Here is a 22,198-nt window from a genome sequence, read left to right as displayed (position 1 = left end):
AATGACATCGTTTGAATATTCAATAAAACTGTCTTCAAGGTGGCTACTCTCGCAGCTACTAAAGTCATTATCCTCGGGCTCCTTCTCCATCATATTTCTACGTTCAATTCACTTTGGCTTGTTAAGTGCAATGACAAATGCATAATTCAGCAACCTTGTCCGCAAACAGTGAAACATAATGGACAACTGACAATTTTATAACTCAACTGCGTCTCATACACATTCATTAGTGGAGTGCTATGCTAAAGCGGGTCTCAGAGATAAGCCCCCCTGCTCTCTCACTGCTCATTCCACACAGTTTAATGAGGGCAAACAGCGACTCTGTAAGACATACAGTACATTACAGTTTTTGCATCAAAGCATCTTCCACTCTGTATTCACTCATTCATTAGCTTTATTTATCCACTTAGAAGATTCTCTTTGAGTATAATGACCTACATAGGACCGTATAAGCAGGGGGATAGTGCTAAAGAAGTGTGAACCATGTCTAAAGCTTGAGTCTCACAGCACTTTCTATCCACGTTACCTTAAAAGGTCAAAAAAGCAATAATTGTTACAACCAGATGGTGCTTTAAAAATGACAGCACATTGCTAAGACACTGTGCCATCCATCAAAGGTTCGCTGTGTTTACACTGATATTAAAAAAAAACAAAAAACAAAATCAAAACAAAAGAAGAGAAAGCACACAAACACAGAAGTTCGAGATACTCACTGAAATTTAACAAAAAGCTGTAACGGGCGAAGGCTGATATTACAGAGGGTTGCAAATGGGTTCATAGCAAATGGGTTCAAAACAAGGTCAGGACACCTGTTTGAAAAGGTATTTTACCAAGCTACTTCATACTAAATGTAAAACCAACAATCAACCCCTAAACTAAAAGTAAAATCTCATACATTTTTGCCATTTAAAAAGAGAGAATTCAAGAGTGAAATGGCAGTGTTAAAACTTGTGCAATTAGTGAAATAATATAATCTAAGTCAGTGTCACCGGATGCCGTGGCACTGTAAGATGGTGTTGGGGCAATCAAATTGTTATATCACACCAGCCTAGCGATAAACTAAAGAAGCTAAATTTGGACACCAACACGTCTTGAATGATTGCCTACATTTGGGTTAAGTGGAAAATTGAGAAAATTAGTCTGTTTTGCCAACCCACTCCTTTAAATACCTTCACACTACTACACAATTAGAGGTGGCATGTGAAGTCATGTCCATGTCATTAATGTTTATGCACCAGAGAAGTACCCCAAATGTGTTTCGTTATGTTGCACCCATAATTATGCATAAAGAGAAGAAAGCTTAATTGAATTGAATTCCATGAAACCACCTTCCCTCTTCCGATACCTAAGCATTAAACTGAGCTATTCTTAATTGAAGCACTTTATTTAATGTAAGCATCTGAAATTAGGCTATCATGTTGAAATTTCTCATTCTGCTACCCCACAGCAAGAAATACTCAGCTAACAATCACACAATGGGAGCCTGAGGTATTTCAGGATAGATATGTTAAAAGGACTGTATTCATTATTTTTCTGCTGATACTGGCCCAAAACCTGGTATCGGATTGGTGCCATCGCTAACTAGAGCACACTGTCTGCAATGTGTGGCAGTGGACATACTTCAGATGAGTGTAAAAAGCGTGCCATGGCCAGCAGAGTGATGTATGTAGGTGACATACTTGGCAAAGGCGGTGGGTAGGAGTACACACAGGCCCCCCGGGCCCAGCACAGGGGGAATGGGCTGCAGCCGCTGCTCTCCATGCGCTGACCCCCACCAGCCTCTCTCTCCCAGGCCCAGCGGCTCTCCGGCTCCCCCTCACATGCATGGGGAGCGGATGGCCGCCCCGGCCCACCACGACCCCCTATGACCGCTGCACTGCCTGCAGACCCTCCGGGGCCTGGGCAGAGGACACAGGAGCTGAGAACTGGTCACAATTCTGAACAGGAACAGAGCAAGTGTCCAAACAGCCAGACAGAAAGCGCAGAATGGAGGAATCAATACTGCTGGAGCAACACAAACCAAGTTACCCGTCAGCTATACCTGTATATACACACAATGCTGCGATAAATCCACCGCAAAGGCAGCTGAAGGAACGATAGAGGAATCCAAGAAAAGCTTTGAAAACTAATCCGGAGAATAGGTGCAAACTGCTCTGGAATAAAAACACAGAAATCTCCAACAACAGACTGGTGGCCAGCTCCAGGAGAACACTTCCTCTTGGCTTTCTGTCAGAGGTAATATCCAGAACGAGACAGAGAGCAACGCTGAAACATCTGTGTGCGTGCAAGATCGTCACGAGCAGCCGGCGTGTGGCTGGAGACCGTGTGAGGATTTGTGTGCAACTTGGAGGGAGAAAAAGATGAGGGACAGAACGTGTGTGAAAAAGGGAGGGGTGGAGGGAGAGAGAGGGAGAGAGAGGGAGAGGGAGAGAGAGAGAGAGAGAGAGAGAGAGAGAGAGAGAGAGAAACAAAATCAGGGCAGCTGAAAAAAGGAGGAGGAGCGTCTTTATCTATATGCTAATTCCATTCAGCGAGTCTTTCTGCTATTGGCTCACAATACTCATGTTGACAAAACGTACATGATGAAGTCCCAAGTGGCTGCAGAACAGGTTTGACCAGTATTAACCCACCACTGCCTCTCAGTAACACCACAAACAGCGCTCTCACTCTCAGCCTCTAGTAGTCAGGCAGCAACCCCTCCTGTCAATATATGGACCATGCTACCAAATTTGTTCAAACTGTGGTCTTACAGTATTAAAAAAAAAACCAATGAAATATTCAGACCTGACATTTAAAAGGATTATATTATGATCTATTTAAACCCAAGGCATCAACTGAGATAATAATAAGCTATACATATACAAAATCATCATTTATAGGGTACTTTCTATTGGGAGGTTGCTGTCCCAAACCCTAAAATGTGTGAAAATAATACTTAATTTCTTTTTTTGTATTTTTGCATATTTTTTTGTGTTGTGATATACACCGATCAGGCATGACATTATGACCAACATCTTGTTTCTACACTCATTGAACATTTTATCAGCTCCAAAAAACTCCAGCAGCACTGCTGTGTCTGATCCATTCGTACCAGCACAACACACACTAACACACCACCACCATGTCAGTGTTACTGCAGTGCTGAGAATGCTCCACCACCCTAAATAGTACCTGCTCTGTGAGGGTCCATGGGGGTCCTGATCACTGAAGAACAGGGCAAAAGGGGGCTAACAAAGTATGCAGAGAAACAGATGGACTACAGTCTGTAATTACAGAATTACAAAGTGCACCTATATAGTAAGTGGAGCTGATAAAATGGACAATGAGCGTAGAAACAAGGAGGTGGTCATAATGTTATACCTGATCGGTCTAATTTATAACACTAACGTATTGCATTATTGCTCACCCTTATTTGATGCCACTATACCAACTGTAATTTTCTGTTTCTCATATTTCATTACATTTTTTATGATTTCGTTAAGAGGATGCCTTGTAAGATATATTTTACGCATTCACAACAACAGCAACAACAACAACAGCAACAGCAACAACAACAACAACAACAACAACAACAACAAACTTTTGTTCTACAAGCATAATGCTTGCTACAGTAGGAATGTGCTCAAAAGGAATATATGTTTTACTGTCAGTTGTTGAATACTACATGATTTGTAGCAAAGGCCCTCTTTACACTCAGTACTCATATCCATCTCAAGTAATCTGATCATGAGTGGACAGTGAGACATATAGCCGTTTACATTTGGCATTTACATGTGTTTCAAAAGCGTCTCCAGTGATTGGATTTCGTGACTGGAGTAAAAGTACCACCCAAATTTACTATCTCTCTCACTGCATATGTTGTCAGACAAAAATGTACTGTGAGTGCATGTTTGTGTAAATGAAAGAGCTGCTACAAATGTTTAGAACACATGAACTACTAACACGACTTGTAAACAAACAACAGAAGAGACAAAAAATGAAGCTACAAAGCTGCTTTTGCCTCCACTGTGATGATGCAGTTGATTAAGGTGGTCCTTTGCTGTTGCCAAAAACGAGGCAACAAAAAAAGAGCATACCATCTAGCAAAGCAGCATCACAGAACATGCAGAACATTTCCAGTTTTGGCCAAATAAATCCACTCATACAACACCAACATGATGACAAATCAACCACTCGAATATCAAAGGAAATTCATTACAATGTTAAATGTAAGGATCATATTCAGAGATCTGAAAACTAAACCCCCTATTTTACACACCAAAGCATGTATATGGGAGATAGAATGAAAGAGTTGATCCATCATTGAAAACAGATACAATAAGGACTGCACTGAAAGACACCAAAGATAAGAACAGCAAATCAGAATAAAGTTCTTCGACAGATTTTACAGGATCAGTTATGGGTCCTTTGGAGAAACAACAAGGTGAAAAAGCTATGTATACCTTTGCCCAGTGTTAATAGTGATAAGGGTAGACTGTTAACATTTAAAAAGATCACAGAACAAGACACAATATTTAAAAACTGTCAAATGAGAAAGAACAGTTGTCTAATTAAAATGCAACTTTTGTATATTTTATAATTCTGAAATCTGCAGAAGCTCAAGCTGGCGTTTACCATGCCACACTGGACAGACTGTACAACACAGAGGAGTCTTAGGACAGCGGGAAGGAACTGACTACAATGGACTCTAACTGAACGGAAAGGAAAGGAGGACGAACCAATATAAAAATAAAATAAATACAGCCTGCTTCCTACAGTGCTCATATCAGTGAGAAGCTTGTTAAACCTGTTCAATAACGTCCAGAAGGGGTAGAAATCTCACTGTTTGGTTTGATTTTGAATCAGGGTGAGTTTCAAGATGCAATTTTAAATCATGCATCTTGGTGTTTGATTTCTATAGCCTATTTATAATATAATTAGGATTAAGGGTAAAATGGCAAAGGCCGATATTTTGTACTTTGGACAACGTATTTCGAGAGTATAAGCTCTCTACCAGTAATTTCCTTGTGCTGCTCTACTTATGGGGAGGAACACTTCTTTATTCTGGTACTGTTAAAATAAAAAAAATAAATACTTAAAAAAAAAACCTTGTGAACGCCTATGTAAAAGCCTGATTACGATGCTTTGTGTATTGATGTGAAATCATTCACGAGAACAATGTGATGCATCTAAGTATGCAAGTATGTTTAGACTATGCAGGTTTGGCTAGATTAAAACGAACGCTAGTGCAGTGGCCCTGTTGGTGTGGTTCATAAAACAAGTTAGAGCACTGCCATTCGAACCCTGCTGCAAACCAAATAAGTGCAAAGAGACCCCCTAAAGAAGGCCGGTTTATGTCTGCTTCCAAACAAACTGGTGTGGTTTGTTTGAAATATGAATGCAAAAATGGACCAAATATGTCTACACCACATGTGTCAGGCTGCAGTCCTCACAGCCAAAACACTGCAAACTTCAGCACACTGCCTCATTAAACACACCTCTTCAGCTAATTAGCAAGGCCTTCAGGAAGTGAATTTAGAGCCTTTGATTAGGGGAAAAAGCTAATCCCTGCAGCACCCTGAAGGTCCCCAGTTTGACACAGAATGAACCATCGTCTCCTCTTTGCAGACCCGCTCTAGAAGGTGGAAAAAGATAAATTTCTGAAGCTGTTTGAGATATGCATGCATTTTACCATCTCCGTCAGAGCTCAGATCCGGTCATTAAAGAATGGATAAATTAAGCTTTTGACTGTGGCTGAGGCATGTTCAAAGCAGTTATAAAAACATTCAAAACACTCAATATATAGACATATATGGCCACTTACATCAATTATGTGTTATTATGGCAAGTTTATGTAAAAGCAGTAAGCCATTCGTGGGCGTTTGTATTCACATGCTGGGAAAACTGCAGTAATGCACAGCTTCTCATGGCTTACTGCTTTACAATATCAAAAGACAGATAAAACAACACATAAATAAAGCCCATAAGCTCATTTAGACCAGAGTACACTGTGGTTAAGAATGCTAAATGTCATAAAATCCACTCAATCAGTTGTTACTCTTTTAACAAATTTGTTCACACCTTTTATCTCAATGTCAAATCTGTCAGTGTGAACGCTAAAAGAAACAGAACTAAAAACGCAACAATGTATAATTTTCTGCTTTGTTTCAGACCAAAGGAACTGAATTATAAATAAAAATGCACCCTAAAAATCGATTACTTTTCCCACTTATAAAGCCCAACTGTGCTTATGTTTGCTTCTTTTTCTGTCTTGAAGGCTATCCTATAATACACAAGAGAGCAGATAGAACACTTCCTGTAATGTTAGCCTCCCAATGGAACTTCACTGGCTCAAATATCAGCCCATGCACAATAATAATGGCTTTAAGGGCACGCTATAGGCTCAGAGAGATAAGCCCCTCTGTCCAAAAAGCCTTCAAACCCTCACTCACCTCCTCTTGGTTGTGGACAGAGTGTCTGACCAAAATTTAAAACCATTAATGTAAGCCAGATTCCATCCCTGCTACGAGAATACACATATGACAAAAAGCAATCACTTTCAAACATTACAGCAAACACCATCATAGATTTACTGACCTGCGTAGTAGGAGATCCTTGTAATATCTGAAACAAAACAGAGAGAGAGAGAATATACAGTCACACAACAGTCTTTACATCATCGAGAGCTAAACAGCACCCATTTAAGGCAGTGTGTGCGAGAGTGTGTTGGAAACAGTAACAGAACACACTCTGTAAGTGTCTGAGAAGAGAGAGCCCTCTAGCTGACACATTATCACTACAGGGACAAAAAGGTTCACATTAGAGATGTTAATAATTAATCAATTCACTGCTGACAAATAAAAGTTATTCAATGCTAATAAATTTTAAAGAGGACATTTTATTTAATGCGATTTAATTTAATTGTGAATTGGCAGGTTTATCATGTTTATCAATCTTTTGAACTGTATGCAGTAGGGTGTGTCTGGGAGATGGACCTTAAAAATGAAGAGTTCAGCTAAAAAGAATGCTGTGAGGGAGTATTTTTGGAAACGGATAAATTGATCTGATAGAAATTTCTAGATGCTGTATTAAAGCTCAGCAGTTGTACAACCTGCAATGAAGAACTAAAGCAACAGCAAACATCCCCAAGCGATAACCAAACAAAAAGCAACCAACTGTTTCAAGTAAGGTGCATAGTTGGGAGAGGAAACAGAAGGTATGCAAAGTGATGCAGAAGAGCATACTGCCATATTACTGCCATGCTTTTTCTTTCAGTAAATTCTAAAGCCTTGCTGCCATAAAATGCAGTGATTTGTTTGATATGCTGTTGAGCTGCGTCCATAATTTCAGGCTGGCTAATTAATATCTGACTAATGACCGTTGGTTATATCAAAATAATGTCAAAACTTAAAATCAGTAATTCACATGCCTTTTTGGTAAAATGATTATTCCGCGTTAGGGGTCGGCAATGCAGCAAAAATACAACATCATGATATTTTACGATATTTTCAAGATATGTGATGCACTTGTATGTCCAAAAGTATACACACACCGCTAGTGTAAAGAGGATATTGACCAACTGTATGTGTCATTACAAAGAGAATGAGAAATTTCTGTATGTCTGTAGCCAGGACCCAAAACAAGAGATTATTATTATCACCTTAAGTTGCAACACAAAACCTTGACAAGCTTTCCTTCAGAGAGCTGACATAAAAATAACCACACAGATTTCAAAAAACAATAATATATATATAGATTCTAAAACTACTCTAGGACAACATAGTGCAAATGGAGGAGAAGCATGCTGACTAATCTCAAATGTTCCTGATAAAAACTCAAAGTGTTTTGGAAGGTCACTGGCATCATACAGCATGATAACAGTGCATGAATTCAACCATCACCACAGAGCTTATGATGGATGTAAGCAAGACTAAGCAGAGCGAAATCTTTAGAGACAACATCCATGTTATTAGACATTACTTGGCCCTGACAGAGCGAAGGCAAGAGGAAAGCTGAAAAGGATGAGAGCATCCATAAGGCCATCCCTGAATCACAAATTAAATTAGAGGGTCAGGAAGAGGGCAAGCAGAGAACAAAATAGAATAAGTCATCTTCTGTGGCTGAAGAAGTCACGCTAACTTGTTCACTGTGTTTGTAAAGGCCGGGATTCTCTCTCTCTCTTCATATGGAACGCAGCACATTTCTGCTATTCAAAGCCCACTGCAGCTCTCAGTGTGCAAAATCAACATGTCAACAATGAACACACTTATGTGGTAAAACATCGTAATTGTGCAAATAGCTGTAATAAACAAAGGGATCCAGGAGGAAAGATGGACATTTCAGATTGGAGACTCATTGCAGAATTCTTGCTTGTTTCTTTTGTACTATCTATGGAGTACTGACATTAAAAAAGGACTGACATTCATAAATGATGTGTTAAACACACTTTTATTACTATTTTAACACATTTTGTGTCCAACAACAAGAACACAACATGTCCGACACAGACTTTTTAATCTGGAAATCTGTCACTGCTTGTGCCGACACTAACGCAAAATGTGTCCTGGATACAAAGACGTGTTAAAGGATGACAGACTGTGTGCGGTTTTAAAACCTCTGCTTTGAGACTGTACAAATCAAGTAAATTAAAGAAGTGGTTTAAGGGGGCAAGAGAAAAAAGACAAAAATGTAACTTTTAAAATATCTGATTTGTAGAGATGTGTGATGATATTGGAATCATATCGATACTGCCAGATGTTGCTTAAAAAAATTCTAGATTTTATGAATATTTATGCATCCGCAACGACAGAAATGTACATGAAAAATCCCAGATATCTGCATCAACCCACGATTCCCATATCAGTGCATCCTTATTGATTTGTGGTACTAAATAAACGCTTACATAATATAACTTTTTGCTTCATATTTGATCTCTACCTCTTAATACTTCATCTAAAGACAATATAGGGCTGTATACTGACTGTATCAAAACCATGATGCATCTTCAACAATTACATGTTGAACAACAGATTAATTTCCAGCTATTGTGAACTATAACTTCAAGTGTGCAATATATAAAAAAACAGATTAGCATGTGGTGCTGTACTGACATTGTGGTGTTTGTCTTGCTGTTCTGCTCTTACACTTCCACGTCTCCCTGCACACTCATCTTTCCACAGTGGTCCTTTTTCCCTTCAGTTCAACCTCCTCTCTCTCCACTAGGACTCTGCCCTTCCCTTCTTCTCAGTTTTAGCTTCCTCTTTCACCATTTCATCAGCATTTTCTTCTCAATCTACTTCTTTTCCTCTTGAGAAGAATCTTGAGTATGTCTCCTTTTCACTTCACTCGATTTGAGCCTCCAATTCCACAAGAAAACAGTTAGGGTTCGTGCTAATCAAATACTGTTAGTAACACAATGCTTTAACTTATGACTACGTGTCCAATCAACTTTTTTTTTTAAGTACACTTAGCTTGACTAACTGCAGGCCCATGAGCCAATCAGAAGAACAGCAATTTAATCCAGGACAGACACTCGCTGCTCTTAAAATCAGCTCTGCTTCAAGAGGACACCTAAATCAACATATCCGTTATTAAAGCACACCTATATAAGTGTATTTAAAATTGATTTATATTATTTATATTGCAGTCACTGTGGGTCGCAACTGGGGTGTCAAGCCTAATTTAAATGGTGGCAGCTACTACCCTGTGCCACACATGTAGCCATGGCCTTATCTGGCAATTTAATGAATAATTTCCTTTATAATCTCAATAGGAGCTTCAGTGGGTGCTGTGGTAGCACTGCATTCATGACTACACTGATCAGGTATAACATTATGACCACTTCCTTGTTTCTACTCTCATTGTCCATTTTATCAGCTCCACTTACTATATAGGTGCACTTTGTAGTTCTACAATTACAGACTGTAGTCCATCTGTTTCTCTGCATATTTTGTTAGCCCCCTTTTACCCTGTTCTTCAGTGGTCAGGACCCCATGGACCCTCACAGAGCAGGTTCTATTTGGGTGGTGGAGCATTCTCAGCACTGTAGTAACACTGACGTGGTGGTGGAGTGTTAGTGTGTGGTGTGTTAGTGTGTGTTGTGCTGGTCTGAGTGGATCAGACATAGCAGTGCTGCTGAAGTTTTTAAACACCTCAGTGTCACTGCTGGACTGAATAGTCCACCAAGCAAAATTATCCAGCCAACAGCGTCCTGTGGGCAGCGTCCTGTGACCACTGATGAAGGACTAGAGGATGACCAACACAAACTGTGCAGCAACAGATGAGCTATCGTCTCTGACTTTACATGTACAAGGTGGACTGACAAGGTAGGAGTGTCTAATAGAGCGGACAGTGAGTGGACACAGTGTTTAAAAACTCCAACTGATCCACCACCCAAATAGTACCTGCTCTGTGAGGAGCCATGGGGATCCTGATCACTTAAGAACAGGGTGAAAGGGGGCTAACAAAGTAGGCAGAGAAACAGATGGACTAAAGTCTGTAATTACAGAACTACAAAGTGCACCTATATAGTAAATGTAGCTGATAAAATGGACAATGAGCGTAGAAACAAGGAGGTGGTCATAATGGTATGCCTGATCAGTGTATACAGACAAGCCTTTAGAATACCATATATTATTATTATTATTATTATTATTATTATTATTATTATTATCATCATTATTATTATTATTATTATGTTAATATTATATACTATAGCAAAACAAGAGAGAGACATACACAGACAGAAACATACAGAAACATACAGAATACAAGTAGAGTCAGAGAGACAGAGAAAGACAGAAACATACAGAATACAAGTAGAGTCAGAGAGACAGAGAAAGACAGAAACACAGAGTTTTCTTTCCTGCAACTATAAGCCAGTCAGTTCGATTGACACGTGTGATTACCTGAGGGAGTGCATAACAGAAGGGCTGAGCCTGAGGGCTCCAAACAGCTGCATACACTCACACAGATGAAATATGACTGGGTGCTCCCACGCCTGAATCACAAAACACTTAAAGAAATGATGGGGTTCTTGATTCCAGGTGCCACTAATCCTGCAATAATGTCTAAAGCATTACTGAACTGGATCTGGCATCAGAGAACTCTAAATCTCATCAGTAGTATAATTAAACCATAATTGTATTCAAGTACACATCCCAGACAGGCAAGTTACAGCAGGACTTATCAAAGCTAGCCTGTGTGTTTACACTGTATTTTAAAACAATGTGAGGCTAGCCATGTTTGGCATCTGAAACTAGACAGCCTGCACTAGACAGCAAGACAAAAATAATCCTTTTAGAACAAGATCTGTGGGATTTTCACAATTACCTCACAGCAGGTTGTGACTGGATGTTTTGCATGTCAGTCAAACAGCCTTTTCCTGACAAGGTAGCCAGCTCTTGGCCACATTATGCAGCAAAAAGCACCCTCCCTGCTGATATAAAAAAACCTGGCTTGCAAGATTAGAAATTACTTAACAAGTCGCCACACTTTGAAGCAAGTGTGTGAAGATTTATGTACAATGCGAAATGGCGGAGTATAAGCTTACATTACTTGTTAGTTATATTAGCCTTGTAGCTGAGGTGCAAAACTATTGATGCAAATCATAGACACTACTGGTGCTCAGACCACTTACTGATCTAGCAATAATTATTCCGCTAATCTAAAAATCAAGTCCTGGATCATTTATGCTCTAGTAAGCTGCCTGTGAGCTATGGCTTGTTTGTTAATGTTACACTGGTGCTGGATCACAGCAAAAACACAATCAGAAACAGTGTTTTTCATTCTTAATTTTAGTTTCATTTTCAGTTTTTGCAAGGTCTTCAGTTTTTACCAGTTAAAAAAAACAAATGCGATGTTTAACGCACTCAAACCATCCATCAAATCTGATGTGTTAAACACTCTAACAGCGCAGACAGAGAAAATGAAGAAATGGAGTCAGTGAGTAGAAGCAACGATAAAGTTCCTATTCTTCTTTTAGTGAGTGCAACTGAAAGACATTTATGCACTGGGTAATTGCCCATTCTGCTAAAAATGTTCAACAGCATGGTGTGTTCCATCAGTTTCCAGAGGAGCTAGCACTGCATCAGCCTGGAGCTCTGCACAGTAAAAGAAAGTAAAAAAGAAACCAATGAGCACTGATGTGAAAGACGCTATCATTGTTAATTTGCTTGTTTTCGGAATTTGATGTGGAATTTTTCATCTTCAATAAAGAGGCTTGATATGCAAGTTTTTAAACCAACATAAGGCCATTAAAAGTTCCAAAGAGGCCATATAATCACTACCTGACATGCAGGTGCAAACTTATTATTAAAATATTGTGTTGTATCTATAATGGTACGAGCTTCCATACTGTGAGAGACATTAGGTCCAATGAAGTGCTCTGCACAGACATATAAACAGATTATGACGCTCAATTACTCAGACCAGGTGCACCCTACGGTGGAAACGTTGCTCCTTCATATGACCATATTCCCAGATGTTAATGCCTCCATAAACACTGTTAAAGACATTCTAAATGGCTGTCATGAACATTAAGATGAAGACAAACCTCCCTGTGTAGCCTCAGCAATCACAAGATCATCATCATCATCATCATCAGACCTTTATGGGATGTTCAGGAGCACTATACACACTTCAGGACATGACAGTGTTGCAAAAAAGCCTGAAGCTCTTCTGAAGACAAAGTATGGCACTGCCCCTTGTTGATAATATTTTCTTTTTATAATAAGAAATATGGATATAAATTTTATCATATTTTATTAAAACTATTTATTTCATGAAAATATTATTTTAAAAAATGGATGATTAATGAAAATGACTGATTTCATGAAAAATATAATTCATGTAATTTGATATTACATAATCATTGTCCACTGCTGTAACTGTTCAGGGTAATCTGTAATCTGTAATTTTAATTTTACTAAATAAAAAAAGAAAAATTACAAACATAATACATTGTTTTTATAAATAAAACGAAACTGCTCAATCCATGAAACCGCATGTTGCATATCTTTATGTTCCCACCCTAAATAATGATGACAGATACACTTTGTCAGCAAAACTAATGTCAACATAGTGTGACGCCACTCTATAAACGCAAAAACAGCGTTTATCTGAGAGGATGCTATGATGGCTAATTGGCCTAGCCTAGTATTTAAAGTGTTTTTTTTTTTTAACAGTGTTGGTCCTGTGCTGTTCAGAATGTGTTCGTTTTATTTCAGAGTGTTACAAATGTATTCCTGTAAGTGTGACATAATAATAACACAAAGTAAGAAATATAAGATGCTTAATGTACAGGCATGGAGTTATATTCATTAAACATACAAAAGGGGGTGTACTTAAGTGTGCTTCCCAACGGGATTAACTTTAGGAATGCACTTCATACAATAATCAAATGCGCTTTAACCATTCTAACTGCTCCTCTGCAATAAAAATTAGGAAACAGGATTAGCAAAAGGCAAGCTGGCTCTAGATAAGAACCTACAATCACATTATAGACATTACTCTCTGTTTTCTCTGTTCTAGTAACAGCCCAGGAGGAGAGCCAGATAAACCAAATCAATCTGGAAAATTCAATTGGGTGGCTTTGCGATTTACACAATTTACTCTGGTAATTGCCTAATCGACTTTGCTCTGCTGGCAATGGATCAGTCAGGGGTTCTGTGTTTATTTCAACAGATTTCCTAATGTCTGAGGGGCAGAGGAGATAGATCATAGGCTACTTGCACTGAGTGCAATGTGTATGATTTAAAGATTATCATCATCAACATCATCATCATCATCATCATCATCTGTTACAATTCAAAAAGTTACAATCTGTGAAACATTTACATAACTATCCTGTGACACCTACCAGAGTCTATGAGGGACTTACCAATGTAAGCAGGTTCTCAAATAGGGTACTTTATCATTAGTGACCACTGACTGGCCTGAAACATGTAAAATGAAATAGTAAGAGAAAACTATATTCCCTCTTTGAGCACTTAAAATATACTCTATTAAATTATAATAGGGGGTGGCCAACTCCTGTCCTACAGGGTCAAAATCCTGTTGTTTGGCCACACACCTGATTCAACTTATTAACACATCAGATGCACTCATTAAGGGCTGACATATGAAAAATCAAATTCCCTTCACTTTTTTGTAAATAAAGGGCTTTGAAGCGACATGTTAACACTGTTAAAGTTTCAAAATGTACCATTCACTACTCAGTGCAGAAACAGCCTGTTTTCTTTGTTTTTGCGATGTCACAAGAACCAACTCATTTACTATTCAGCCTACAGCAGTCTAGCTCCTCCAATTCATACTGAAGTTCTAAGCAGTGTTTAAGTCACGTACAAAATAAGTATGGTCATTTTTTGGGTGCATAAAACCACAGAAAAATTATAAGTGGACCTCGGAAGACAGACAAAACACAAGACGCTTTCATACTGACCTAGAAAAAAATGACTAAAAATAATAAAAACAGCCTCAGCCAAAACTTCTGAAACACCACAGAAAACAAAATGATCCCAAAAGCAAATAAAGATTCAGAATCCTTGGCCTATTGGTCTAGTATTCAAGTAAATAAGGCATGCATGTAAAGTCTGGTGTAAAAATGTTGACTATGTTTGGGTTAACTAACTTTATTCAATGCTGACTTTGTGAGATTGAATTAAACCTGGTAAAGAAGCTGATATGGGAACTGTGGGCTGATGCATAAACATTTATAAAACACAGAAATTAGGACTATACCTACCTGGATTAGCATTACACATAACATAACATTAACTTTCGCATACAATTAACAAAATGCAGATATTTCACCACAGCAGCCCAGCGTCTCAAACATTGTCCCTCCAGAGTACAATAAATACGTCAAATCTAAACATCTGTCTCACACCGATACTACAGCAATATCAGCCAATACCAATATGATTCTGAAACCATTGTGCATCCCTAATTCTAAGCATATTAGAACTCTACAAGAAATATTCTACTGTATAACGTGGCCAAGCTTATAGGCATAAGATGTTCATGCACAGTTCTATAAACTAACACAGATATTCAATCCCATTTGACAGAAGAATACATGTTATCTAGAAACACACCAATATTTCCAAAGATACTTCCAAAAATGTTACAATTAGTGTTCCAGCTAATTTTTGTCAAATTATGTTTGAGCCTAATTCACTTCAGCATATTTAAAATATATTTGGCAAAGAACATTAGGTCTAAATTAAATGACCTGCAATGGATTCCACATGTTTGGAAACTGATTCAAGAGTCTGTCATTTCCATTTCAATTAAAGTATCTATTTGCAATTATGTGAGACACATTCATTAATTGTTATTTTGTATAAAAAAAAATCCCTTTCATTCTGCTGGACAGAATCAGCAAATACTTATGTAATGGGGAAGAAAGCAAGCTCATTAAAACCAGCTCCATACATCTGCCTTACGTCACAGGCAAAACACATCACTATTACTTTATTTGCTTGTCATTAAACTGGAGTGCAATTTTACAGAAAGCATTATATTAAAATAAACAGTGATGTAGGAAGGGGTGTAATGATATATTTTCAGGTTTGGCTTGATCTTTTTGGATTCTTTTTGATTCTGAGGTCAAGATTCAACTGAATTTTTAGTAACTAAATGAGCCCAAAAACTGCAACGCTAGAATTTATAAGTACTCGCAGAAAAAAACAAAGCCCAGTAATTTGATTGCGAGTGTGTGAGTAACATGCTTTGCTAGTGTACTGAAATGATTACCCCCTTAAGGTAGGACGCTGTTTAAAACAATCCAGAAGCACAAAGTACAGTGAATGTAGCCTGTGCTCAGTGTTGTAACCTATCATGACCAATACTGAATGTTTTCCATTTGCTCTCTTAAACCAAACTCTTAAATATTACAGAAATCCAATCCAATCCTGTAAGAAACTTTTACATCGTTGATGCTATCTGTGTTTCCTTCTGTGGAGTGGTAAAGTGTTTCCATTTGCATGCTCCTCTTGCCAGACCACCATTGTAAATAAGAATGCTTTTACTGACTTGCCTGATTAAATTAAAGGTTAAATAAATGAAAATTTTAAAATCTTGAGTGAAGCACCTTACTTAAAAATAACCCATTTTAAAGATTAGTAGTTTTGTAAGAAATATAAGATTGGTAGCAGTCGACACTTAAGGTGTCAATGTCAATATCACAAAAGAACAAGTGGCATTGTGTTCTAGTCGACAAACAGGTGAGCAAAGTAAAGAATACAACACATGCATGAAACAGACACCAAGCTAAAGAGCAGCATGATAAGAACTAAATTAAGTGGGTAGTTCACTACACATTATTCAAATCTAATAATGTTATACATGTTCTGTTCTATCTGTACTTCATCAAAGGACACGAAGTCAAAAGAAAATTAATTTAACCCTCAAAAATGTAGCCAGCTGACTGCAAGTCAGTACACGGCTTCATAGCCAGCAGCAGGCTCATCTGGAGAACACTAAGGAATGTTAGTGAAATTCCTCTAAAATGACTTCACAGTTACAAAATCTTATTAAATATTGGTATAAAAATGAATCCTTCAAATTAGTTTAATATCTAAAAACAAGGGTCCCTGCAAGCTTTAGCAGTAGCCCATACTTGCTCAAAGCCAGAAATCACCCTGTTTCACCCACCATAAGCTCACTATACATTCAGCATGTTTACTTGATCAGAAAATCTGGTATATTCCAGCAACACCTACAGCTGAACAGTTTTGTTCAGACATGTCAAACACATCGTTTCTTCCAAACAAATGGTGCAGAAGACAAAGCAGACTCAGGGATATCACACATATCTCAAAGCTTAAACCCCAGGAGGAGTCACTGTTCTAAGTATTCACTGTAGTAGTATTTTACTATGATGCAAGAATGTGATAATTAGCTCAAGGATCAGGTCTGGGGCTGAGCGATACATCAAGAGAGTGAGATCAAAAATGTCAAGGTGCTGTAACAAAGTATATAATTATACTTTTTAAAGCTGAAACAAATGTTTCTACTATGCTGTTATTCTGCACTAGCATTGTTTAAAAAAATAAATAAAAATATTATGCTGTCAGGTAAACTTGAATAATACATCAATATTGCATTATATTACAAATTGCATTACATCGCAATACAGACTACCTCTCTGAAAACATTGCATACATTTTCACTACTTAAAAAACACTGAGCACTACATGTTTCATTACGAGAGCATTATTAGGTCTATTTAATTGGATTTATTGCAATGCAGCAAGTGAAATGTTCATTAAAATCACTGTATTCCAAGTCCTGTATAATATCTCTAAATGTGGCAGCACTGGTGCTTTTTGTCATTTCCAACTTATCAAACCTCAGAAAATCTAAATATCATGAAGTATACCATGCATCAAGAAAACATTTATATATCATGATGTTTTATTTTTGCCATATTTGATACAGGTTTGATGCAGCTGGAAATAAGGCAGCACATCTCTAACAGTTGTATTTACAAAGTACAGAGAACCGCGTACAGAGAATGAGCAGAGAATCAGTGTAGTAGTAAGTCAGAAGTTAGTTGTATCACTACCAATAGGAAGGTCACAGTGAAAAATGCAGTGGCTTATTGATCAAATTCTACCATATTTGCATACAGCAGTCTTCCTGACTTCATGAACTGTATCACGCCAAGTCTCTATTCATTCTCTGTGCGAATCGTCTCATGTTTAACTGTAAATTTAGAATATTCTGCATTAAAATAGTTCAAAGAATGGCACCTGAATTTTCAACTGCACTGGCCTCTCTGCACAGTTCACTACCCTCACACTGACAGACTTCTTTGCATTATTCTTGCTATTTAGGCTCCAGTGAGATTTCCCACTTCCTATAATATGGGGCTAAACTACTGCTGAAGTTAATTCCCCCACTAAGCCAGACAATTAAAGGAATCACGCTTTGATCACTCTTTATTCTGTTGTGTGACACCACCAGCTATATGCGGTGGCTGTATCACAAGCATGGTTTGAGTGATGGTAATTACACCAATCAGCCATAACATTAAAACATAACATCCTTTTTTCTGGACTCATTGTCCATTTTATCAGCTCCTCACTTACCATATAGGTACACTCTATAGTTCTACAATTACAGACTGTAGTCCATCTGTTTATCAGCATACTCTGTTACACTGTTCTTTAATGGTCAGGACCACCACAGAGCAGGTATTATTTGGGTGGCGGATCACTCCCAGCTCTGTAGTGACACTGATGTGGTTGTGGTGTATTAGTGTGTGTTGTGCTGGTACGAGTGGATCAGACACAGCAGTGCTGCTGGAGTTTTTAAACACCTCAGTGTGACTGCTGGACTGAAAGTAGTCCACCACCCAAAGATATCCAGCCAACAGCGTCCTGTGGGCAGTGTCCAGTGACTGATGATGAAGGATTAAAGGATGACCAAAACAAACTGTGCAGCAGCAGATGAGTTATTTCTCATATTTCTTATCCTTTTCAGATCACTGATTAGACATATGATGTAAAAACATGAAAATGTAATCACTGTTGTGGTCATTAGCATACACAATGTACTACTTAAAAAACGTTATTTTATTAAAATAAAGATTCAGATGGCTGTGTATCTACATTTTAACGACATTTAATAAAATAAGGATTTTTATCCCATTGCAAGAAAACAGAAGCAAAAAACATTTAAACATAAAGATGACTAGCTGTCATAATCATATATGTATAGCAAATAATAACTTTAAAAATATCCCATAGGGTAGATATTTAGAGTTGACATATTTCAAACTGATATTTGATGATGTATTTATTCAATTAAAACAATGTTTGGGCAACTTTTGGCTACTGGGAAGAAATTTCTGCATTTTATTAATGTTCTTGCATTTGCAACCCACACAATATTCTATTCCAGCTAGATGTGGGCCCAATTTCTACATTTAATCAGCAGTCTGTAAATATGTATACAGAAAATGTCAGATACTGACATCGGGCCCCAATTCCCATATCGCCACACCCCTAAACACTACTATATTTGCTGTAACTGAGGCCTTTTAAAAGTGAAGTAATTGGTGTATATCTCTGTCAAAATAAAGACAGACTTCACAGGCTGGTTGCAAACATACCACTGATGCAAAACCATACCCTGCAGCAGATCACATTGCGATAAGGAAAGTCTCCAAGAATTCTTAGGATGACATTCTGCCTGTATAACCTAAGACTCTAACCAATGTAGTTAGAAAGGATTTAAAAGCTTTCACAAGCAAACACAGAAAACAGCAGCAAACTCGATACTTTATCTCCAGAGTGCTCGCTCGTCTTGTTTACTACGGCCCCAGCCACGCCAGCTCTACTGAGCCAGAGCTTATAAACCACACGAGTGATGGATTTTCATGATCAGGTGAACTCACATACCTCCACCGGTACAGCTCAGGAAACTCCAGAACTGCATGATGTCTTTCCATGTGTTTTCCCAATAGCAAGCCTCTTTCCTTTTGCTTTTGTCTTCTACCTGCGCACCTTTCGAGGCATATCAACATAACTAAGTCTTCCTGCTGCACACACCTATGGAAGTCCTCCTAGCACCTCCCTCTCCCATACACTAGCTATGACTTGCCACAAGCACCACCTTGCACAGGCAGCAATCAGGTTAGGCATGTGCATTTCCTCTGTCAACAGAATAAACCGTTATTCTCTTCCACATGAGGAAAAAACAGGGCAGCTTCTCAAATGATGAAGGAAAAAACACCCTATTACTGAGAAAGGGGGGGGTATAAAAACAATAGAAGCAGGTGAAGACAGCTTACTCCTCCACATCCAGCAATAATGAAATCAATGAAAGTTGCCATACTGAGTAGAAGTAGACCTACTCAGAAGAAACGAGATCGTTTTCCGTAGTCGTAAGGCAGTTAACGGTAGTTACAGAAGCTTTAAGTTCAGCTACATATAACTTTAGAGTCCCACTGTCGTTTGTTTTTGCCAGCATGTACCACAGAAACGCTGATTATGATTGTATTATTGCCTGTAGTTACCACAAATACACCTTCTGACAACAATGCGCTGAGCTTATGGAGCCCGGTAAACAAACACGGACACCAACAAAAAACAAACAAACCTGACTAGTTTTGGCTGGGTACTTAGTCATTTCGTTTGAAACAGCCATATTATGTGCATTTTCTAAGACAAATAAAAGGAGAATGACTTCATTTGACTTCAATCCTGAGGCGCGACCTGGCTCACATTAACGTTAGCTATTTAAAAAAAAAAAAAAAACCTTAACGGTAACCGAAGCCAAATGCTAATACAGACATTTTAGCGTTAACATTTCACAAATCCAGCCAGCCAACGGTCCTTGTCAGCCAGTCGGAGCAGGAAAGCGTTATCCTCCTCCCCAAGCAGGCTAACTATAGACCCGTGCCCCTCACACTATATGCTAACAGGCTAACAGCCTTGCAAGTTAACGCTTTTCTTTATAACAATCATGTTCTCTCCGGAGGGGCTGCTCCACTCTTACCGTGTGCTCTTCATCCGTTATTCCACAAACGCCTTGACTCCGCAGTGTTACCCGTGTGGAGGTCCCGTTGGTCAGTTAGCTGTGTGTGTGTGTCTTGTTTCCTTTAAAAGCTCAGTGGGGTCTGGCTCTCTCGCCTCCACAGTCGGAATACTCCCTCTCTCTACTGTTCCCACCAACACAGCGCTGCATCCCGCAATCATGGCTCCAACATGGCTGACGCAGAGTGAGCGGGCCCGGCACTGCTCCAGCCTGGGTGACCTTACCGTGCTGACCGGGAGCCAGCAGTTTTTGAATACGCTGCTGTTTTCCTCACCTGTCCAGTGTGGCTCTTCTTTTCTGTTCTTTCCCTTTTTGACCAACAATACAACACACTTATAGCGAGGGACCCCCCCGCGAAGATGAATTACATCGGTGGGCACCTATTAATTCAATTAATTTCTAATTACACAAGTCTTATGGGGGAAAAAACAGTATTTTTATACAATTCTTGTAACTGTGGGGGCGGTTTGTCTTCGCATAAATGAAAGCAAATGAATAAGTGTACGAAATAAAGGAAACACTACATGAACTGCTGTTTTTATCATCAGGTACACCTGCTATATACACTCACTGAGCAATTTATGAGGTACATCCACCTTGTTTCTGCACTCATTGTCCATTTTATGAGTTCCACTTACCATACAGGTGCACTTTGTAGTTCACCTGTTTCTCTGCATACTTTGTTAGCCATCCTTACCCCATTCATCAATGGTCAGAACCCCCACAGGACCACTACAGAGCAGGTATTATTTGGGTAGTGGATAATTCTCAGCACTGCAGTGACTGATGTGGTGGTGGCGTGATAGTGTTTGTTGCGCTGGTAGGAGTGGATCAGACACAGCAGTGACACTAAGGTTTTTATAAACTCCAGCAGAACTGCTGTGTCTGATCCACTCGTACCAGCACAACACACACTAATACGCCACCACCATGTCAGTCACTGCAGTGGTGAGAATAGTCCACTGCCCAAATAATACTCTGTGGTGATCCAGTTGGAGTCCTGACCATCGATGAATGGGGTAAAGATGGCTAAAATCAGAGAAAGAGTTGGACTACAGTCTGTAACTGTAGAAGTGCAAAGTGCACCTATATGCTAAGCGGAGCTGATAAAATGGTCAGTGAGTGTAGATACAAGGTACATGTGCTTAATAAAGTCCTTAGTGAGTGTAGGTGCATTATGTTAGGGCTTCTGGCTGTAGTCCATCTGTTGCTGCACAACTGATTGGGTTAGTGGTGGTCCTATTGTGCCCCCTTTCCATTTATGGATGGATTAAGATGGGGGTCTGATAAACCGTGCAGCAGCTGATGAGCCAGAGTCAGTAACTGTAAAGGTACAAAGTGCAAAAATGGAAAATATGGTAAGTGTACCTAACAAAAAGATCAATTTTACAGTGTTGTACAATCTCACTAGAAAAGTTCTGTCCATAGAATGGTATGCTGTGGAGCAGCAGCATATGAGCCTAAGGTCACCATGTCCAATGCCAAGCGCTGGCTAGAGAAGTAAAAAGCCCTCCAGCACTGGGCTGTTCTGAGGAGTGATGGAGCTCCATCCAATACCTTTAGGATAAGTTGGAGTGCTGTTTGTGATATAGGACTAATCATCCAACATCAGCACCTGACCTTATTAATGTTCTTGTGGCTGCATGCAATCAGATCCTCACAGCAAAGTTCT

The 22,198-nt window shown here is 38.9% G+C and overlaps 1 protein-coding gene across 11 annotated transcripts in view; it reads right to left on the bottom strand.

The window, feature by feature from the left end:
- Window positions 1–20,855, bottom strand: part of ptk2ab (protein tyrosine kinase 2ab) — a 92,035-nt gene extending 71,180 nt beyond the window's left edge. For 10 of the 11 annotated variants that reach the window (XM_036583916.1, XM_036583869.1, XM_036583870.1 and 7 more), the window contains exons 1-2: window positions 19,389–20,233; window positions 6,577–6,603 (exon numbers count right to left, since the gene is read on the bottom strand). In XM_036583916.1, the coding sequence (XP_036439809.1) occupies window positions 6,577–6,603; window positions 19,389–19,425 (64 nt within the window). In that variant the 5' untranslated portion in view covers window positions 19,426–20,233. Of the gene's footprint in view, window positions 1–6,576; window positions 6,604–19,388; window positions 20,234–20,487 lie in introns of those variants that run through there. The other variant, XM_036583894.1, reaches the window with a different exon arrangement.
- Between the last annotated feature and the right edge of the window lie 1,343 nt (window positions 20,856–22,198).

Source organism: Colossoma macropomum, unplaced genomic scaffold (genome assembly GCF_904425465.1).
Source record: "Colossoma macropomum unplaced genomic scaffold, Colossoma_macropomum, whole genome shotgun sequence".
In the NCBI taxonomy this organism is placed as follows: Eukaryota; Metazoa; Chordata; class Actinopteri; order Characiformes; family Serrasalmidae; genus Colossoma; species Colossoma macropomum.
The sequence above is the reverse complement of the archived record's forward strand: the minus strand, read 5'-3'. Positions and strand labels throughout refer to the sequence as shown.